The sequence below is a fragment of the Pholis gunnellus genome (assembly GCF_910591455.1).
Source record: "Pholis gunnellus genome assembly, chromosome: 10".
Classification (NCBI taxonomy): Eukaryota; Metazoa; Chordata; class Actinopteri; order Perciformes; family Pholidae; genus Pholis; species Pholis gunnellus.
In genome coordinates, this window is record NC_136537.1 from 19,556,786 (window position 1) to 19,578,514 (window position 21,729).

A 21,729-nucleotide genomic window follows, 5' to 3' on the forward strand; every position below is an offset into this window, starting at 1 on the left:
CAGTTTTCCTCTTGGTGAAGGTTGGTGCAGAATAAACCAACATGCCCTCATTTCTCTGAATAAATATGAAAAGATATTATAAAACAGCATATTTTAATTTCTATATATGTAGAAAGGGAAATAAACTTTTCCATTGTGATCTTTTCTTGATAAATCTTACCTGCTGACCTTGGCGGTCACCGCTGGCTTTTGCAGCATTTGTTTGCCGAGCTGTATTATAAAATAAAAACAGAGATTTAGGATGAAAGACCCTGAAGGTTAACTTACACATATCAGTTGTGTTAATTCTGGAAAGTTAGCTTTTACAAGATACTGTTAGAAACTTATATTACCGTTGCAACGATCACACGTTTTCATCTTGATGGTATAAATCAGGAAGGCAATAACAATCAGACTCAGAGCCAGAGCTGCTAATAGCAGAATCAGAACTGTGTTGTTCTGCAAATCCAACATGTTGAGTGCTGAAAGTATATGAAAATGAGCAAATAATTGAAATTAACAACTATTTTGACAAGATGATATAAGGCATATGGTAGAATTGCTTTGTGATACATGATCTAAATTAATCTTTATTAATGATTTTATTGGAAATGTTCTGCCGTTACCTTCAATTTCCAGTTTTGATCCGTTTCCAAATAATATCTCTCCACATGTGGCCACAGCGCAGTAATACGTCCCGGCATCAGAGGAGCTGACGTTCTTAGAGAAGCTGTAGACACATTTCTGTGGAGAGTGAGCCTCAGGACTCTTCTCACATCCAGCACTGTTGTTTCTTTGTGCATAAATGACACTAGGATAAGACTCATCTGATCCGGCTCTGAACCAGAACACACTCTGTTCTTCTGGACATGTTTTCTTCTCAGAGTCAGAGAGGACTGAACACTGCAGAGTCACCGAGTCTCCTGGACGGACTGGATCAGATGAACGCTCTTGTATGACGGCAGTGATATCAGGTTCTGGTCCTGAGAAATACAAACATGATAATAATGCTTTAGTGAGCATTGACTGAAAATCTTTTTTTATATATAATGCACACACTTTCCTATTAATTATGGAAACGTGTACTATCTTTAAACATACATGTAGAATAATTAAATTATGTAAACTGCTTCTTATAAATGTTTACCTCCAATTCTCAGAAATGTTCCTTTCAAAAGTATCATATCAAGTGTGTTCACTCCTAAACAGTAGTAAACTCCAGTATCGCTGAGCTCTGCTTGATGAATATGCAGGAGAAATGTTTCAGGTCCTTGTTTTGTTGTAATGTGAGACTTCGTGTTAATACCCTCATAATCAAAAATGAATGTTCCTTTAAAGAATTCAGGTAAGTTTCCAGAAACAAGCCTGATCCAAAACAAGGTTGCTGTTTTCAGAGATGTATTGCGATCACAAGTCAAAATCACATCGTGTCCAACACTCTTTGTCTCAATGCTCAGATCATCTGTGCATCCTGAAAATATGAAGAGAAACATGGTTCAGTGATTATTGACAGAGAAAGAATCAGGTATGTCCTGCTAAACTACTGTAAGAACATGACAATGATATAAATATACATCTGAAGTAAATCTGACATTGCTACATGTACTTACGCCCCACTCTGAGAATCAGCAGTAAATAAAAGATGATCATCATTTTCTTGTTAATCCACTTGAGACTGCAGTTAAATTAGATCAAATTAGAAGATGATGTGTCTTAATGTAATCACATCAAGTGGGAGGGATCAGTTTCAGAGCAATCTGATTGGCCTGTCGTTATTTTCCAACCTAAAAATATGAAAAACCACCAACAGCGCACTTTTGTTTCATGGTGGGTTTCTACAACTGACACTGACTAAATATGACATGATTTGTGAACCACATTTATCCAGAAACAATCTGGTTAAAAAAATAATTTCTACCATATTTATGAGGGGTGTAGCCTGGTTTCCAGAAACCCTAAACTAGATTGCTGGTGCATTTCTTTTGTGATTTATGGGGTCAGATAATATCCCTGTCCACAATAAACTAAGCCATTTCCTCCCTGAAAGATTAAAGTGTGGTTAAAGGCAACAATAAAGACTTTAAGGTTAAGATCATTGAAATGGCAAATTAACAAGATTCAAGGGGAAATCCAGCAATTAAGTATTACACTTAATGCTAACAATTTGTCAGGATGCTGTCTAAGGAAGAGTGCCAATCTCTAAATGCTTTACAATCCAGCTTAACTGCCAATTTAAGCCTTTGTTTGTGTAATCTTCACACAAATGACTGCTTGTATTTGTGCATATATTCAGCATATTACATGTCCTCTCTTTTCTGCAGTAAGTGGCTCCTCTGTGTTAGACTGTTCCAGCTCCTCCCCTCTGGTAGGCGCTACAGAGCACTGTACCCAAAACCACCAGACACAGGAACAGCTTCTTTCCACTGGCCGTCACTCTCATGAACAATTAATCAGCCATACTGCACTATTACCTGCACTAATATCCCAAATCTATTGTCCATTGTCATTGTTGTTGTTCTTCATGTTCATAAATATTCTTGGATATATATTTATATTTATATTGTACATAGTAGTTAAATGTTAAAGCTTAGTTTCTCTGTTCTACTTTGTTGTCTTAATGTCCTTGTTTTTATATTCTTCTTGTTTATTTGTATATTCTATGTATGTACGTTGAGAGCAATGTGAAATCCGGAGTCAAATTCCATGTATTCGTACGCAAATTCTACATCATTGTCTGCAGCACTCAGTTAATCAGGAATGTATTGATCAGTTTGATTTGTGTGCAGAAAAGAAGCATTCATCCATTTGCCATCACGATACACAGAGATAGAGACATGTTAAATGTTATGTATGCTAGCCAATTCAGATGCTCCACATCATCAATGATGACCCGCCCACTCCTGCCTGTCAGTCATATCAGCAGGAAGAGCACAGCGTACAGAGGAGGGCGGTTAAACCATCCATCCTCTATACTCACATCACTTCTCTTCAGGGGGCTGGTGAGAGGCAGCAGCAGAGCGCCACTCTCACAGTATCACATTCACCTGGAGGCGATTTAAAGTTTCTGACCCGTATATATTTATCTGTCCAGTGTGAACCTGGGACAAAACCCCAAATAAAACAATATAATCAATAACAAGGTGATTATCAATAAACAATCCTGGGTCACTTCATTTACAGTGGTTGACATCCTCACACTAACATTAAAATGCAGCCCAGTAAACTCCACAAACTCCAGCGTTATAATAATTATCAAAACAGCGTTAAGGTTTCCTGACAACTTGAAGGTTGTATAGAGACAGTCATTAGAAAGACAACCTATCTATCTACAGTTTAGGACCGAAACTTCCGTCACATTTGTTAGACCAGCTCGTTGTGGTTTGTGGCCTTCATCAGGTTCAACGAGCCAAAACACGCTTTGTGCTTTCACACACAAACGGACAGAAATAGACACACATTCACAGTCACCACTGACAAACAAACGATGCATGGAAACTTAAGCTTTGCTGTAGCTGGGCCTCAAACTAAGGTGTCAATACAAACCAACCTTTCTCTATTTTAGCCTCAGGAAGCACGGCTTGAACGATGATTTACCTTTTAATAACACACTTGTTTTGATGGTTGTTATTAATATCACATCAACTTACAGGAGTAGGTTAAGGGTTCAGGAGGGTCAGACAAACGCACCCAGTCACGCTATGTCCTGACCATTTGTCATCACACTCCTCTGCAGTTTTGTGCTGTTTATTTGTAGTTGCTGTCAGAGGGGGAGGTGCTCATCCTTCACTGGACCCACTCTGGTCTATTTGTCTATGCAACATTTTTAACCTTTATTTAGTTAAGTTTGCCTGATTATCTGCAAATAGGTGAGCCAGCCTTGCTTAAGTCTGTGGTACAGTGATCGACTCAGGTGGTGAATAAATCTGCAGATTAAAACAAAACACACAAATATGCATCTGTGATATTTTAAGATTGCACGTGCATATGGTCGTAGATGGTTGCATGTTAAAAACATGAAGGATAGACAGCATCTATACTTTAAATGAGCACAGCAACAAGTAAATATAAAACTATAAGTTTGCCTGCTGAAGCTTATTGTAGCTCTTCCATCACTACACATCCTGTTGAATAGTCTGTTGTGAGTAAACAGCCTTGAAGGTTGGTCAAAGTGTGCAGAAATGGCCCACCACAGCTTCAGTCTGTCAGTGTAGCTGTTGCATGTGGCATTGCTTGCTCCTCTCGCTACATGCAGAAGAGATTTACAAAGTGCTGTGAGACCAGACAGATTGACGGGTTTATTCAATTGAGTAGTTGTCCCCTCACATTTTTTACATTGTATATGTTTTATAAAAAAGGAATTGATTTGTGTCTACAACATATAATGCTCAGTATGTGTGTGTAACTGCTACACAGCAGTTCGCTGGTGAAAACCACTGACAGTCTATTTGATCTCACTTTGTGTCTTAATGTGCGTGTGCATTTCAAAGCAGACATCTAGACTTGTGAAACACACAAGTGTAACATCGTTAAGGGCCTGTCCTTAATGTTATTGGTTTTACTCGTGCTTTTTGTGCTAAAACAAATCAAAGTATCTGTTATTAAAAAAGAGGAAATGATAAACAAACAAAACTATTGACGAGTGTTTGCAAGACCATCAAGATTTAGATCAAGATCAAAACTGCAATACTTTATCATAATGTTAAATTGTAGATTCACATGAGCCCTCTTTCTCCCACTTTAACCAGCGACATTTTCTTTGTGGCTTTGGCCACATTTTGTCTTCCCCACAACTGTCATTAAAACCTGCAGTTTATGCTGTAGCTAATGCTATTTCAAAAGTCCTCCTTTTCACCTCTTTGTGTTGATTGGACGTCCAAATTTAGACAATTATCAAAACATTTGGATCCAGCTCCAGGAGGAGTTTAGCCTAGCTTAGCACAAACACGGGAAGCAAAACATCTAGCCTACACTGAAAGAGGGAAATGCTGTCTCATTTACATGTCGGATGTCATTAGCAAACAAGCTAGCCAACAATACTTCCAAAAAATCATATATGATTAAGTTAGTTACAAAAGTGCGTGAAGCCGGCAGGATCACTGTAAAACTGGACTTCAGCCGTTGGGCCGAGCAGTTGTTGGTCAGTAAATGGCTCCAGTGTGTAAAAACTGCTCATTAAGCCACTGATTTTTTCAAGAATCCACCTTGTCAGGCTTCAAGTTATGCGTTGGCGTCCAAACCATTGTGGTTCGGACCAATCAGCATCCTGAGAGGAGCTAGTGGCAGCAACAGGTATGTTTTAGGTGTGTGTGACGCAGTGGTGGGCCGTCAGGGCCAGCAAAGCCTTCTCTGCTGGCCTCGACAGAATCACAAAGTTATAGCTATTTCATAATTCAATTATTTTTCACAAATACACTACATGTATTCTAAATATTTTTCCCCATTCGTTTTTGGGAAAATGACAGTTAGTGAGCAATTTCACAACTCATAGTTCACAGCAACAAAACAGGGACCACTCAGTGTTTGTGCCATGTTTTAATGTCATAGAAATTATTTACATTATGACTCCTTTTCATTTCTTTTTAACTGAATCATGCAGATCGTAATCAGTAGAAATCTTTCTTTGTGAAACAAAGTCTATGCTCATGTTTTATCACGGTAAAGACGACAGAGTAAAGGACTAGAAGTATCCCATTTGACAAAGTGTGTGTGACAGTAAAGTATCTGTGGGACGGTCTAAAACAAAACATTTAATCCAGATGTACATGAAATGCTACATATTGCATAATAGCCACATCGAACAGTCTTTAACTTTAAAAAGAATAGCATCAGCACACATACGGTACCAACTGATCTCATACAGTCCACTTAACATGCTAATTCAACCCAAAAGCCTTGACAGCAGCATAGATCTTCTCTCTCTCCGTTGTTTTTGCGTTCCTCGTTCCACCGCTGCCAGATTTCATCACGGTAAAGACGACAGTAGAATACATCCATGTGTCTTCATTTCTCTGAGGAAATACATTGCACATTATGTAAGATGACAAATACCAATAAAGATGCATCGTAAGTGTTTTTGGATAAGTTCTTACCTTTAAATTCCTTTTTGCAACATTTTCAAGCAGGGAAACAGCAGCTACAATATGAAATAAACAAGAAGAATATAAAGAGATTCAAATGGAAACGGATGCACGAGTTTGTTACAACACGAATGATAAAATAAAACTACATTTATTCATGTGTGTGTGTGTTTGTGTGTGTGTGTGTGAGAGATATAGAGAGGTAACTTTTATTACCTTCATTATTGCAATAATCACACTTGTTTTTCTTGGTGGCGTAAATGAGGACGGCTGCAACATTCACACTTATAGTAAAGACAGCACACAGCAGGACCAGAAATATAGCGTCAGCAAAGGACCACGGGCCGGTTTCTGAAACATGAAAACAAACAATGACTTTTAGTCAAACTAAATGAAAATGTTATTCCTCCAAAGAGGATTTTACTTGTCACAAGTTTTTCCCTACAATCAATCTGTATGGATTTTTATTTGACTTCTGATCAAGATTTATTAACACATAAATATGCAAATTTCCATATTAAACTAATTTACCACACAGACTTGCCAGTGGGTTGCTAATTAATAACTTATGATCTTTACAGCTAAATATTGTTAAAACCTACAGAGCCTTATTTTCTTTCATCTAGTCATTAAGATGTGAAGACACCAAAAATGACAGGATGAATTGCGAGAAACATGTTTCAAATGATGCCGAATAAATTAAGAATATCTCCATTTGATGGAATGGTGCAGCCATAAAAACACACTATTACAGAATATACAGTATATAGTGCTGTAAAACAGTGTGTAGAAAGATGATTTTCCAACAATAAAAGCAGGTAAGGTGACAATAAAAGGGGGAAAACAAGTTTAACAGAAGTTATAGTTACCTTCAAATTCCAGTTCCATTCCATTTCCAAATAATATCTCTCCACATGTGGCCACAGCGCAGTAATACGTCCCGGCATCAGAGGAGCCGACGTTCTTAGAGAAGCTGTAGACACATTTCTGTGGAGAGTGAGGCTCAGGACTCTTCTCACATCCAGCACTGTTGTTTCTTTGTGCATAAATGACACTAGGATAAGATTCATCTGATCCGGCTCTGAACCAGAACACACTCTGTTCTTCTGGACACGTTTTCTTCTCAGAGTCAGAGAGGACTGAACACTGCAGAGTCACTGAGTCTCCTGGACGGACTGGATCAGATGAACGCTCTTGTATGACGGCAGTGATATCAGGTTCTGGTCCTGAGAAATACAAACATGATAATAATGCTTTAGTGAGCATTAAAGTACTTAAAACAAGTTTTTATATATAATGGCACAAACTTTCCTATACATTATGGAAACATGTACTATCTTTATACATACATGTAGAATAATTAAATGATGTAAACTACTTTTTATAAATGTTTACCTCCAATTCTCAGAAATGTTCCTTTCAAAAGTATCACATCAAGTTGGTTCACTCTTAAACAGTAGTAAACTCCAGTATCGCTGAGCTCTGCTTGATGAATATGCAGGAGAAATTTTCCAGGTTCTTGTTTTGTAGTAATGCGAGGAGTCGTATTAACACCCTCATAATCAAAAGTGAATGTTCCTTTAAATAATTCAGGTAAGTTTCCAGAAACGAGCCTGATCCAAAACAAGCTTGCTGTTTTCAGAGATGTATTGCGAGGACAAGTCAAAGTCACATCTTGTCCAACACTCTTTGTCTCAATGATCAGATCATCTGTGCATCCTGAAAATATGAAGAGAAACATGGTTCAGTGATTATTGACAGAGAAAGAATCAGGTATGTCCTGCTAAACTACTGTAAGAACATGACAATGATATAAATATATATATCTGAAGTAAATCTGACATTGCTACATGTACTTACGCCCCACTCTGAGAATCAGCAGTAAATAAAAGATGATCATCATTTTCTTGTTAATCCACTTGAGACTGCAGTTAAATTAGATCAAATTAGAAGATGATGCGCCTTAATGTAATCACATCAAGTGGGAGGGATCAGTTTCAGAGCAATCTGATTGGCCTGTCGTCATTTTCCAATCTAAAAATATGAAACAACACCAACAGCGCACTTTTGTTTCATGGTGGGTTTCTACAACTGACACTGAGACTAAATATGACATGATTTGATTTGATACTAATGTGAACCACAGTTATACAAAAACAATCTGGTTAAATAAAAAAGTATTTTTTATTCACTCTTTTACTACCATACTTATGAAGGGTGCCTGGTCTCCAGAAACCCTGAACTAGATTGCTGGTGCATTCTTTTGTGATTCATGGGATCAGATATTATCCATGTCCAGGATAAACTAAGCTATTTCCTCCCTGAAAGATTAAGGTGCGGTTAAAGTTAGTCAACAATAAAGATTCAAGGGGGAATCCAGCAATTAAGTATTACACTGACAAGAGACGGATACAATTCTTAACAAAGAGTGACTTGACTCAAAGTTCATTGAGTCAAGCTCCAAAAACACTGGATACTTTAGTGCAACTCAAAAGATTCACTGACTAGTATAAGCCTCTTAAACTTAAACGCTCCCGTTTGTAGTGCAGCATTTCAGTTATACTTTTCTCTCCAAACCCACTGATGGATGTAAATGACAAATTGTAAACAAGTCCAAGATGAATGTATCTACAAAAGAGAACCAGACTGAATTACTGCCACTCATTATGTTTGTGTGTTAGCTTACACATCTAAGGATTGTAGCATTTATGCATCAGAGTGCCAAGCTCTAAATGCTTTACAATCCAGCGTCCCTGCCAATTTAAGCCTTTCTTTGTGTAATCTTCACACAATTGAGTGCTTGTATTTGTGCACATATTCAGTATATCACATGTCCTCTCTTTTCTGCAGTAAGTGGCTCCTCTGTGTTAGACTGTTCCAGCTCCTCCCCTCTGGTAGGCGCTACAGAGCACTGTACCCAAAACCACCAGACACAGGAACAGCTTCTTTCCACTGGCCGTCACTCTCATGAACAATTAATCAGACATACTGCACTATTATCTGCACTAATACACCAAATCCATTGTCAATTGTGATTGTTGTTGTTCCTTATGTTCATAAATATTCTTATATATATTTATATTGTACATAGTAGTTAAATGTTAAAGCTTAGTTTCTCTGTTCTACTTTGTTGTTTGAATGTCCTTGTTTTTATATTTTTCTTGTTTATTTGTATATTCTATGTATGTACGTTGAGAGCAATGTGATTCCATGTATTCGTACGCAAATTCTACACCATTGTCTGCAGCACTCAGTTAATCAGGAATGTATTGATCAGTTTGATTTGTGTGCAGAAAAGAAGCATTCATCCATTTGCCATCACGATACACAGAGACAGAGACATGTTACATGTTATGTATGCTAGCCAATTCAGATGCTCCACATCATCAATGATGACCCGCCCACTCCTGCCTGTCAGTCATATCAGCAGGAAGAGCAGAGCGTACAGAGGAGGGCGGTTAAACCATCCATCCTCTATACTCACATCACTTCTCTTCAGGGGGCTGGTGAGAGGCAGCAGCAGAGCGCCACTCTCACAGCATCACATTCACCTGGAGGCGATTTAAAGTTTCTGACCCGTATATATTTATCTGTCCAGTGTGAACCTGGGACAACACCCCAAATAAAACAATATAATCAATAACAAGGTGATTATCAATAAACAATCCTGGGTCACTTCATTTACAGTGGTTGACATCCTCACATTAACATTAAAATGCAGCCCAGTAAACTCCACAAACTCCAGCGTTATAATAATTATCAAAACAGCGTTAAGGTTTCCTGACAACTTGAAGGTTGTATAGAGACATTCATTAGAAAGACAACCTATCTATCTACAGTTTAGGACCGAAACTTCCGTCACATTTGTTAGACCAGCTCGTTGTGGTTTGTGGTCATCAGGTTCAACGAGCCAAAACACGCTTTGTGCTTTCACACACAAACGGACAGAAATAGACACACAGTCACCACTGACAAACAAACGATGCATGGAAACTTAAGCTTTGCTGTAGCCGGGCCTCAAACTAAGGTGTCAATACAAACCGACCTTTCTCCGTTTTAGCCTCAGGAAGCTCGGCTTGAACGATGTTTTACCTTTTAATAACACACTTGTTTTGATGATTGGTATTAATATCACATCAACTTACAGGAGTAGGTTAAGGGTTCAGGAGGGACAGACAAACACACCCAGTCACGCTATGTCCTGACCATTTGTCATCACACTCCTCTGCAGTTTTGTGCTGTTCATTTGTAGTTGCTGTCAGAGGGGGAGGTGCTCATCCTTCACTGGACCCACTCTGGTCTATTTGTCTATGCAGAATTTTTAACCTTGATCTTAAGGTAAGTTTGCCTGATTATCTGCAAATAGGTGAGCCAGCCTTGCTTAAGTCTGTCGTACAGTGATCGACTCAGGTGGTGAATAAATCTGCAGATTAAACCAAAACACACAAATATGCATCTGTGATATTTTAAGATTGCACATGCATATGGTCGTAGATGGTTGCATGTTAAAAACATGAAGGATAGACAGCATCTATACTTTAAATGAGCACAGTAACAAGTAAATATAAAACTATAAGTTTGCTTGCTGAAGCTTATTGTAGCTCTTCCATCACTACACATCCTGTTGAATAGTCTGTTGTGAGTAAACAGCCTTGAAGGTTGGTCAAAGGGTGCAGAAGTGGCCCACCACAGCTTCAGTCTGTCAGTGTAGCTGTTGCATGTGGCATTGCTTGCTCCTCTCACTACATGCAGAAGAGATTTACAAAGTGCTGTGAGACCAGACAGATTGACGGGTTCATTCAATTGAGTAGTTGTCCCCTCACATTTTTTACATTGAATATGTTTTATAAAAAAGGAATTGATTTGTGTCTACAACATATTATGCTCAGTATGTGTGTGTAACTGCTACACAGCAGTTCACTGGTGAAAACCACTGACAGTCTATTTGATCTCACTTTGTGTCTTAATGTGCGTGTGCATTTCAAAGCAGACATCTAGACTTGTGAAACACACAAGTGTAACATCATTAAGGGCCTGTCCTTAATGTTATTGGTTTTACTAGTGCTTTTTGTGCTAAAACAAATCAAAGTATCTGTTATTAAAAAAGAGGAAATGATAAACAAACAAAACTATTGACGAGTGTTTGCAAGACCATCAAGATTTAGATCAAGATCAAAACTGCAATGCTTTATAATAATGTAAAATTGTAGATTCACATGAGCCCTCTTTCTCCCACTTTAACCAGCGACATTTTCTTTGTGGCTTTGGCCACATTTTGTCTTCCCCACAACTGTCATTAAAACCTGCAGGCTATGCTGTAGCTAATGCTATTTCAAAAGTCCTCCTTTTCACCTCTTTGTGTTGATTGGACGTCCAAATTTAGACAATTATCAAAACATTTGGATCCAGCTCCAGGAGGAGTTTAGCCTAGCTTAGCACAAACACGGGAAGCAAAACATCTAGCCTACACTGAAAGAGGAAAATGCTGTCTCATTTACATGTCGGATGTCATTAGCAAACAAGATAGCCAACAATACTTCCAAAAAATCATATATGATTAAGTTAGTTACAAAAGTGCGTGAAGCCGGCAGGATCACTGTAAAACTGGACTTCAGCCGTTGGGCCGAGCAGTTGTTGGTCACTAAATGGCTCTAGTGTGTAAAAACTGCTCATTAAGCCACTGATTTTTTCAAGAATCCACCTTGTCAGGCTTCAAGTTATGCGTTGGTGTCCAAACCATTGTGGTTCGGACCAATCAGCATCCTGAGAGGATCTAGTGGCAGCAACAGGTATGTTTTAGGTGTGTGTGACGCAGTGGTGGGCCGTCAGGGCCAGCAAAGCCTTCTCTGCTGGCCTCGACAGAATCACAAAGTTATAGCTATTTCATAATTCAATTATTTTTCACAAATACACTACATGTATTCTAAATATTTTTCCCCATTCGTTTTTGGGAAAATGACAGTTAGTGAGCAATTTAACAACTCATAGTTCACAGCAACAAAAGAGGGACCACTCAGTGTTTGTGCCATGTTTTAATGTCATAGAAATTATTTACATTATGACTCCTTTTCATTTCTTTTTAACTGAATCATGCAGATCGTAATCAGTAGAAATCTTTCTTTGTGAAACAAAGTCTATGCTCATGTTTTATCACGGTAAAGACGACAGAGTAAAGGACTAGAAGTATCCCATTTGACAAAGTGTGTGTCACAGTAAAGTATCTGTGGGACGGTCTAAAACAAAACATTTAATCCAGATATACATGAAATGCTAAATAATACATAATAGCCACATAGAACAGTCTTTAACTTTAAAAAGAATAGCATCAGCACACATACGGTACCAACTGATCTCAAACATTCCACTTAACATGCTAATTCAACCCAAAAGCCTTAACAGCAGCATAGATCTTCTCTCTCTCCGTTGTTTTTGCGTTCCTCGTTCCACCGCTGCCAGATTTCATCACGGTAAAGACGACAGTAGAATACATCCATGTGTCTTCATTTCTCTGAGGAAATACATTGCACATTATGTAACATGACAAATACCAATAAAATACCAATCGTGTTTTTGGATAAGTTCTTACCTTTAAATTCCTTTTTGCAACATTTTCAAGCAGGGAAACAGCAGCTACAATATGAAATAAACAAGAAGAATATAAAAAGATTAAAACAGATACGGATGCACTAGTTTGTTACAACACTAATGATAAACTATAAATACACATATGCATGTGTGTGAGATAGAGAGGTAACTTTTATTACCTTCATTATTGCAATAATCACACTTGTTTTTCTTGATGGCGTAAATGAGGACGGCTGCAACATTCACACTTATAGTAAAGACAGCACACAGCAGGACCAGAAATATACCGTCACTAAAGGACCACGGGCCGGTTTCTGAAACATGAAAACAAACAATGACTTTTAGTCAAACTAAATGAAAATGTAATTCCTCCAAAGAGGATTTTACTTGTTTCAAGTATTTCCCTACAATCAATCTGTATGGATTTTTATTTGACTTCTGATCAAGACTTATTAACACTTAAATATGCAAATTTCCATATTAAACTAATTTACCACACAGACTTGCCAGTGGGTTGGTAATTATTAACTTATGATCTCGCGCTAAATATTGCTAAAAACTACAGAGCCTTATTTTCTTTCATCCAGTCATTAAGATGTGAAGATACCAAAAATGACAGGATGAATTGCGAGAAACATGTTTCAAATGATGCCGAATAAATTAAGAATATCTCCATTTGATGGAATGGTGCAGCCATAAAAACACACAATTACAGAATATACAGTCTAAAGTGCTGTAAAAAAGTGTGTAGAAAGATGATTTTCCAACAATCAAAGCATGTAAGGTGACAATAAAAGGGGGAAAACAAGTTTAACAGAAGTGATAGTTACCTTCAATTTCCAGTTCTGTTCCGTTTCCAAATAATATCTCTCCACATGTGGCCACAGCGCAGTAATACGTCCCGGCATCAGAGGAGCCGACGTTCTTAGAGAAGCTGTAGACACATTTCTGTGGAGAGTGAGGCTCAGGACTCTTCTCACATCCAGCACTGTTGTTTCTTTGTGCATAAATGACACTAGGATAAGATTCATCTGATCCGGCTCTGAACCAGAACACACTCTGTTCTTCTGGACACGTTTTCTTCTCAGAGTTAGAGAGGACTGAACACTGCAGAGTCACTGAGTCTCCTGGACGGACTGGATCAGATGAACGCTCTTGTATGACGGCAGTGATATCAGGTTCTGGTCCTGAGAAATACAAACATGATAATAATGCTTTAGTGAGCATTGAAGTACTTAAAACATGTTTTTATATATAATGGCACAAACATTCCTATAAATTATGGAAACATGTATTATCTTTATACATACATGTAGAATAATTAAATTATGTAAACTGCTTCTTTTAAATGTTTACCTCCAATTCTCAGAAATGTTGCTTTCAAAAGTATCACATCAAGTTGGTTCACTCTTAAACAGTAGTAAACTCCAGTATCGCTGAGCTCTGCTTGATGAATATGCAGGAGAAATGTTCCAGGTCCTTGTTTTGTTGTAATGCGAGACTTCGTGTTAATACCCTCATAATCAAAAATGTATGCTCCTTTTAAGAATTCAGGTAAGTTTCCAGAAACAAGCCTGATCCAAAACAAGGTTGTTTTTGCCAGAGATGTATTGCGAGCACAAGTCAAAGTCACATTTTGTCCAACACTCTTTGTCTCAATGATCAGATCATCTGTGCATCCTGAAAATATGAAGAGAAACACGGTTCAGTGATTATTGACAGAGAAAGAATCAGGTATGTCCTGCTAAACTACTGTAAGAACATGACAATGACATAAATATATATCTGAAGTAAATCTGACATTGCTACATGTACTTACGCCCCACTCTGAGAATCAGCAGTAAATAAAAGATGATCATCATTTTCTTGTTAATCCACTTGAGACTGCAGTTAAATTAGATCAAATTAGAAGATGAAGTGCCTTAATGTAATCATATCAAGTGGGAGGGATCAGTTTCAGAGCAATCTGATTGGCCTGTCGTTATTTTCCAACCTAAAAATATGAAAAAACACCAACAGCGCACTTTTTTTTCATGGTGGGTTTCTACAACTGACACTGACTAAATATAACATGATTTGATACTAATGTGAACCACAGTTATACAAAAACAATCTGGTTAAAAAAAAAAAGCATTCTTCTTTCACTCTTGTACCATATTTATGAGGGGTGTACCCTGGTTTCCAGAAACCCTAAACTAGATTGCATTCTATTGTGATTCATGGGATGAGATATTATCCCTGTCCAGGATGCACTTCTCCATTTCCTCCCGGAAAGATTAAGGTGCGGTTAAAGTTAGGCAACAATAAAGACTTTAAGGTTATGATCATTGAAATGGCAAATTAAAAAGATTCAAGGGGGAATCCAGCAATTAAGTATTACACTCCCAAAAACACTGGATCCTACGTTTCCCTTAGTGCAACTCAAAAGCGTCTTTCATTAGAGATTCACTGACTAGTATAAGTGTCTTCAACTTAAACGCTCCAGTTTGTAGTGCAGAATTTTAGTGATACATTTCTCTCCAAACCCACTGATGGATGTAAATGACAAATTGCAAACAAGTCCAAGATGAATGTATCTACAAAAGAGAACCAGACTGAATTACTGCCACTCATTATGTTTGTGTGTTAGCTTACACATTTAAGGATTGTAGCATTTATGCATAAAAACTGAGATCCAGTTGCTTTGTGGCTAACTCATGGCTCTAACATTTCCAGCTTTAGGATTCGATTCGTTTCCAAGTGTGTAAAACATGCAAAACACTTTAATTCAGAATACTAACAGTTTGTCGGGATGCTGTCTAAGGAAGAGTGCCAAGCTCTAAATGCTTTACAATCCAGCGTCCCTGCCAATCTAAGCCTTTGTTTAGTGCCCCACCCGTCGCATGTCGATGTGTCCTTGAGCAACACACTTAACTCCAACAATTGCTCCCATAGCTGTGCCTATGGTGATAGAATCTGAATTGTAAGTCGCTTTGGATAAAAGCGTCTGCTAAATGACTGTAATGTAATGTAATCTTCACACAATTGAGTGCTTGTATTTGTGCACGTAATATACAGTAATATAGCTCAATGTAACTTTTTCACAACAACCCTCAAGGTTAATAAATACCACCTGAACTTATAGGTACAATCCAAAAATCATTTTTATAGGAATGACAACACATTACTTATTCAATTACTGTCTTTATTTGCAAATAGATTTAGACATAGTTTAGTCTTGTTGAGAGACTTGATAGTGTGGAATGTAATTGTTTTTTCTTTTGCCCTGATTATTCAAAACACTTTTAATATTTAGATCTCAAGTTAATTTAGGGTTAGTGCTTTTCACTTGCAGGAATTATGAAAAATGTATGCAATCCTTATTTAATTTTTTTCATTATACGAGATGAACCCTGTGGATTTTATTCATGCAAATTCTATTTTCAAAGTAATCTGTACTTTGTTTTTTTCCAGGACTAAATGTGAGCACATTTCTCTGAGAAGTCTTCAAAACAATGACAATTGTGAAAATCAATGGATTTTAAGAGTGGTAGGAGATCAGCATGAGCTAAACAAGAAACATGAAGCAACAAAAAAGGATTCTGCTGTTTGAGCGTCCTGGGTTATTTCTGCAAACATTTAATCAGAACATCAATCAATCTCCCTGTCTTCTACAAGATCAACCAACTAAAGTTATTTAAAAAATAAACAAATTATGACTAAACACTTATTAATGAAATGATGCCATTATAAAATAAAAGAGAAAACTTTTGAAAAGACTGAAAACGGTAGACCTTAGCATTGATACATAGAGGAGAAGTTTACAGCCTTAAAACTGCACATCAGACGAGAGACACAGATGGAAACCTTCCTCAACCCTCTCAGTCTCTTAAGGTCGGTAGTAGAATATGGTCAAATGTTTGAAGAAACTTCGTCAAAGATGTAATAAAAAATCCATACAATTAAATAAGAATTAAGAGATATGAGATGCTGTAGAATATCAACAAAAGCCATTAAAACATGTCAAAATTAAACGTAAAACATTTTTCAAGGTTATCAAAGTAAAAGACTGTAACCGATATCAGATGTGAAGCAGCAGATTAACAACAGTTTGCCAGACAAAATGTATATTAGCTTTAATTAGCAAATCCAGTAGATTGTTAATCTTTCACTAAAGTCCTGACACCAGTGTAGACGGTCTCTTCCTCTGCTGTTTTTACATTCTTTCTCTCTGCTCTGCCAGTTTTCCTCTTGGTGAAGGTTGGTGCAGAATAAACCAACATGCCCTCATTTCTCTGAATAAATATGAAAAGATATTATAAAACAGCATATTTTAATTTCTATATATGTAGAAAGGGAAACAAACTTTTCCATTGTGATCTTTTCTTTATAAATCTTACCTGCTGACCTTGGCGGTCACCGCTGGTTGTTGCAGCATTTGTTTGCCGAGCTGTATTATAAAATATAAACAGAGATTTAGGATGAAAGACCCTGAAGGTTAATTTACACACATCAGTTGTGTTAATTCTGGAAAGTTAGCTTTTGCAAGATACTGTTAGAAACTTATATTACCGTTGCAACGATCACACGTTTTCATCTTGATGGTATAAATCAGGAAGGCAATAACAATCAGACTCAGAGCCAGAGCTGCTAATAGCAGAATCAGAACTGTGTTGTTCTGCAAATCCAACATGTTGAGTGCTGAAAGTATATGAAAATGAGCAAATAATTGAAATTAACAACTATTTTGACAAGATGATATAAGGCATATGGTAGAATTGCTTTGTGATACATGATCTAAATTAATCTTTATTAATGATTTCATTGGAAATGTTCTGCCGTTACCTTCAAATTCCAGTTTTGTTCCGTTTCCAAATAATATCTCTCCACATGTGGCCACAGCGCAGTAATACGTCCCGGCATCAGAGGAGCCGACGTTCTTAGAGAAGCTGTAGACACATTTCTGTGGAGAGTGAGCCTCAGGACTCTTCTCACATCCAGCACTGTTGTTTCTTTGTGCATAAATGACACTAGGATAAGATTCATCTGATCCGGCTCTGAACCAGAACACACTCTGTTCTTCTGGACACGTTTTCTTCTCAGAGTCAGAGAGGACTGAACACTGCAGAGTCACTGAGTCTCCTGGACGGACTGGATCAGATGAACGCTCTTGTATGACGGCAGTGATATCAGGTTCTGGTCCTGAGAAATACAAACATGATAATAATGCTTTAGTGAGCATTGACTGAAAATCTTTTTTTATATATAATGCACACACTTTCCTATTAATTATGGAAACATGTACTATCTTTAAACATACATGTAGAATAATTAAATTATGTAAACTGCTTCTTATAAATGTTTACCTCCAATTCTCAGAAATGTTCCTTTCAAAAGTATCACCTCAAGTGTGTCCACTCCTAAACAGTAGTAAACTCCAGTATCGCTGAGCTCTGCTTGATGAATATGCAGGAGAAATGTTTCAGGTCCTTGTTTTGTTGTAATGTGAGGAGTCGTATTAACACCCTCATAATCAAAAATGAATGTTCCTTTAAAGAATTCAGGTAAGTTTCCAGAAACAAGCCTGATCCAAAACAAGCTTGCTATGTCCAGAGTTTTAATGCGAGGACAAGTCAAAGTCACATTTTGTCCAACACTCTTTGTCTCAATGCTCAGATCATCTGTGCATCCTGAAAATATGAAGAGAAACATGGTTCAGTGATTATTGACAGAGAAAGAATCAGGTATGTCCTGCTAAACTACTGTAAGAACATGACAATGATATAAATATACATCTGAAGTAAATCTGACATTGCTACATGTACTTACGCCCCACTCTGAGAATCAGCAGTAAATAAAAGATGATCATCATTTTCTTGTTAATCCACTTGAGACTGCAGTTAAATTAGATCAAATTAGAAGATGATGTGTCTTAATGTAATCACATCAAGTGGGAGGGATCAGTTTCAGAGCAATCTGATTGGCCTGTCGTTATTTTCCAACCTAAAAATATGAAAAACCACCAACAGCGCACTTTTGTTTCATGGTGGGTTTCTACAACTGACACTGACTAAATATGACATGATTTGTGAACCACATTTATCCAGAAACAATCTGGTTAAAAAAATAATTTCTACCATATTTATGAGGGGTGTAGCCTGGTTTCCAGAAACCCTAAACTAGATTGCTGGTGCATTTCTTTTGTGATTCATGGGGTCAGATAATATCCCTGTCCAGAATAAACTAAGCCATTTCCTCCCTGAAAGATTAAAGTGTGGTTAAAGGCAACAATAAAGACTTTAAGGTTAAGATCATTGAAATGGCAAATTAACAAGATTCAAGGGGAAATCCAGCAATTAAGTATTACACTTAATGCTAACAGTTTGTCAGGATGCTGTCTAAGAAAGAGTGCCAATCTCTAAATGCTTTACAATCCAGCTTAACTGCCAATTTAAGCTTTTCTTTGTGTAACCTTCACACAATTGAGTGCTTGTATTTGTGCATATATTCAGCATATCACATGTCCTCTCTTTTCTGCAGTAAGTGGCTCCTCTGTGTTAGACTGTTCCAGCTCCTCCCCTCTGGTAGGCGCTACAGAGCACTGTACCCAAAACCACCAGACACAGGAACAGCTTCTTTCCACTGGCCGTCACTCTCATGAACAATTAATCAGACATACTGCACTATTATCTGCACTAATATCCCAAATCTATTGTTCATTGTCATTGTTGTTGTTCTTTATGTTCATATATATTCTTGGATATATATATATATTTATATTGTACATATTAGTTCAATGTTAAAGCTTAGTTTCTCTGATCTACTTTAATGTCCTTGTTTTTATATTCTTCTTGTTTATTTGTATATTCTATGTATGTACGTTGAGAGCAATGTGAAAACCGGTATCAAATTCCATGTATTCGTACGCAAATTCTACAACATTGTCTGCAGCACTCAGTTAATCAGGAATGTATTGATCAGTTTGATTTGTGTGCAGAAAAGAAGCATTCATCCATTTGCCATCACGATACACAGAGATAGAGACATGTTAAATGTTATGCACGCTAGCCAATTCAGATGCTCCACATCATCAATGATGACCCGCCCACTCCTGCCTGTCAGTCATATCAGCAGGAAGAGCAGAGCGTACAGAGGAGGGCGGTTAAACCATCCATCCTCTATACTCACATCACTTCTCTTCAGGGGGCTGGTGAGAGGCAGCAGCAGAGCGCCACTCTCACAGCATCACATTCACCTGGAGGCGATTTAAAGTTTCTGACCCGTATATATTTATCTGTCCAGTGTGAACCTGGGACAAAGCCCCAAATAAAACAATATAATCAATAACAAGGTGATTTCAATAAACAATCCTGGGTCACTTCATTTACAGTGGTTGACATCCTCACATTAACATTAAATGCAGCCCAGTAAACTCCACAAACTCCAGCGTTATAATAATTATCAAAACAGCGTTAAGGTTTCCTGACAACTTGAAGGTTGTATAGAGACAGTCATTAGAAAGACAACCTATCTATCTACAGTTTAGGACCGAAACTTCCCTCACATTTGTTAGACCAGCTCGTTGTGGTTTGTGGCCTTCATCAGGTTCAACGAGCCAAAACACGCTTTGTGCTTTCACACACAAACGGACAGAAATAGACACACAGTCACCACTGACAAACAAACGATGCATGGAAACTTAAGCTTTGCTGTAGCTGGGCCTCAAACTAAGGTGTCAATACAAACCAACCTTTCTCTATTTTAGCCTCAGGAAGCACGGCTTGAACGATGTTTTACCTTTTAATAACACACTTGTTTTGATGGTTGTTATTAATATCACATCAACTTACAGGAGGAGGTTAAGGGTTCAGGAGGGTCAGACAAACGCACCCAGTCACGCTATGTCCTGACCATTTGTCATCACACTCCTCTGCAGTTTTGTGCTGTTCATTTGTAGTTGCTGTCAGAGGGGGAGGTGCTCATCCTTCACTGGACCCACTCTGGTCTATTTGTCTATGCAACATTTTTAACCTTTATTTAGTTAAGTTTGCCTGATTATCTGCAAATAGGTGAGCCAGCCTTGCTTAAGTCTGTGGTACAGTGATCGACTCAGGTGGTGAATAAATCTGCAGATTAAAACAAAACACACAAATATGCATCTGTGATATTTTAAGATTGCACATGCATATGGTCGTAGATGGTTGCATCTTAAAAACATGAAGGATAGACAGCATCTATACTTTAAATGAGCACAGCAACAAGTAAATATAAAACTATAAGTTTGCCTGCTGAAGCTTATTGTAGCTCTTCCATCACTACACATCCTGTTGAATAGTCTGTTGTGAGTAAACAGCCTTGAAGGTTGGTCAAAGGGTGCAGAAATGGCCCACCACAGCTTCAGTGTGTCAGTGTAGCTGTTGCATGTGGCATTGCTTGCTCCTCTCACTACATGCAGAAGAGATTTACAAAGTGCTGTGAGACCAGACAGATTGACGGGTTTATTCAATAGAGTAGTTGTCCCCTCACATTTTTTACATTGTATATGTTTTATAAAAAAGGAATTGATTTGTGTCTACAACATATAATGCTCAGTATGTGTGTGTAACTGCTACACAGCAGTTCACTGGTGAAAACCACTGACAGTCTATTTGATCTCACTTTGTGTCTTAATGTGCGTGTGCATTTCAAAGCAGACATCTAGACTTGTGAAACACACAAGTGTAACATCATTAAGGGCCTGTCCTTAATGTTATTGGTTTTACTCGTGCTTTTTGTGCTAAAACAAATCAAAGTATCTGTTATTAAAAAAGAGGAAATGATAAACAAACAAAACTATTGACGAGTGTTTGCAAGACCATCAAGATTTAGATCAAGATCAAAACTGCAATACTTTATCATAATGTCAAATTGTAGATTCACATGAGCCCTCTTTCTCCCACTTCAACCAGCGACATTTTCTTTGTGGCTTTGGCCACATTTTGTCTTCCCCACAACTGTCATTAAAACCTGCAGTTTATGCTGTAGCTAATGCTATTTCAAAAGTCCTCCTTTTCACCTCTTTGTGTTGATTGGACGTCCAAATTTAGACAATTATCAAAACATTTGGATC

General features: G+C 37.7%; 2 protein-coding genes across 2 annotated transcripts; both read right to left on the reverse strand.

The window, feature by feature from the left end:
- Positions 1-5,583: 5,583 nt before the first annotated feature.
- Positions 5,584-7,959, reverse strand: LOC306702056 (uncharacterized protein; the record flags this gene model as incomplete). Its single annotated transcript, XM_079167549.1, has 5 exons — positions 5,584-5,987; positions 6,069-6,112; positions 6,273-6,407; positions 6,926-7,282; positions 7,917-7,959. The coding sequence occupies 5 exons, from the start codon at positions 7,957-7,959 to the stop codon at positions 5,853-5,855; spliced, it is 714 nt and encodes a 237-aa protein (XP_079023675.1). The 3' UTR covers positions 5,584-5,852.
- Positions 7,960-12,124: 4,165 nt separating this feature from the next.
- LOC306702057 (uncharacterized protein) lies at positions 12,125-13,672 on the reverse strand (the record flags this gene model as incomplete). Its single annotated transcript, XM_079167550.1, has 5 exons — positions 12,125-12,564; positions 12,643-12,686; positions 12,821-12,955; positions 13,472-13,613; positions 13,658-13,672. The coding sequence occupies 5 exons, from the start codon at positions 13,670-13,672 to the stop codon at positions 12,430-12,432; spliced, it is 471 nt and encodes a 156-aa protein (XP_079023676.1). The 3' UTR covers positions 12,125-12,429.
- Positions 13,673-21,729: the final 8,057 nt, after the last annotated feature.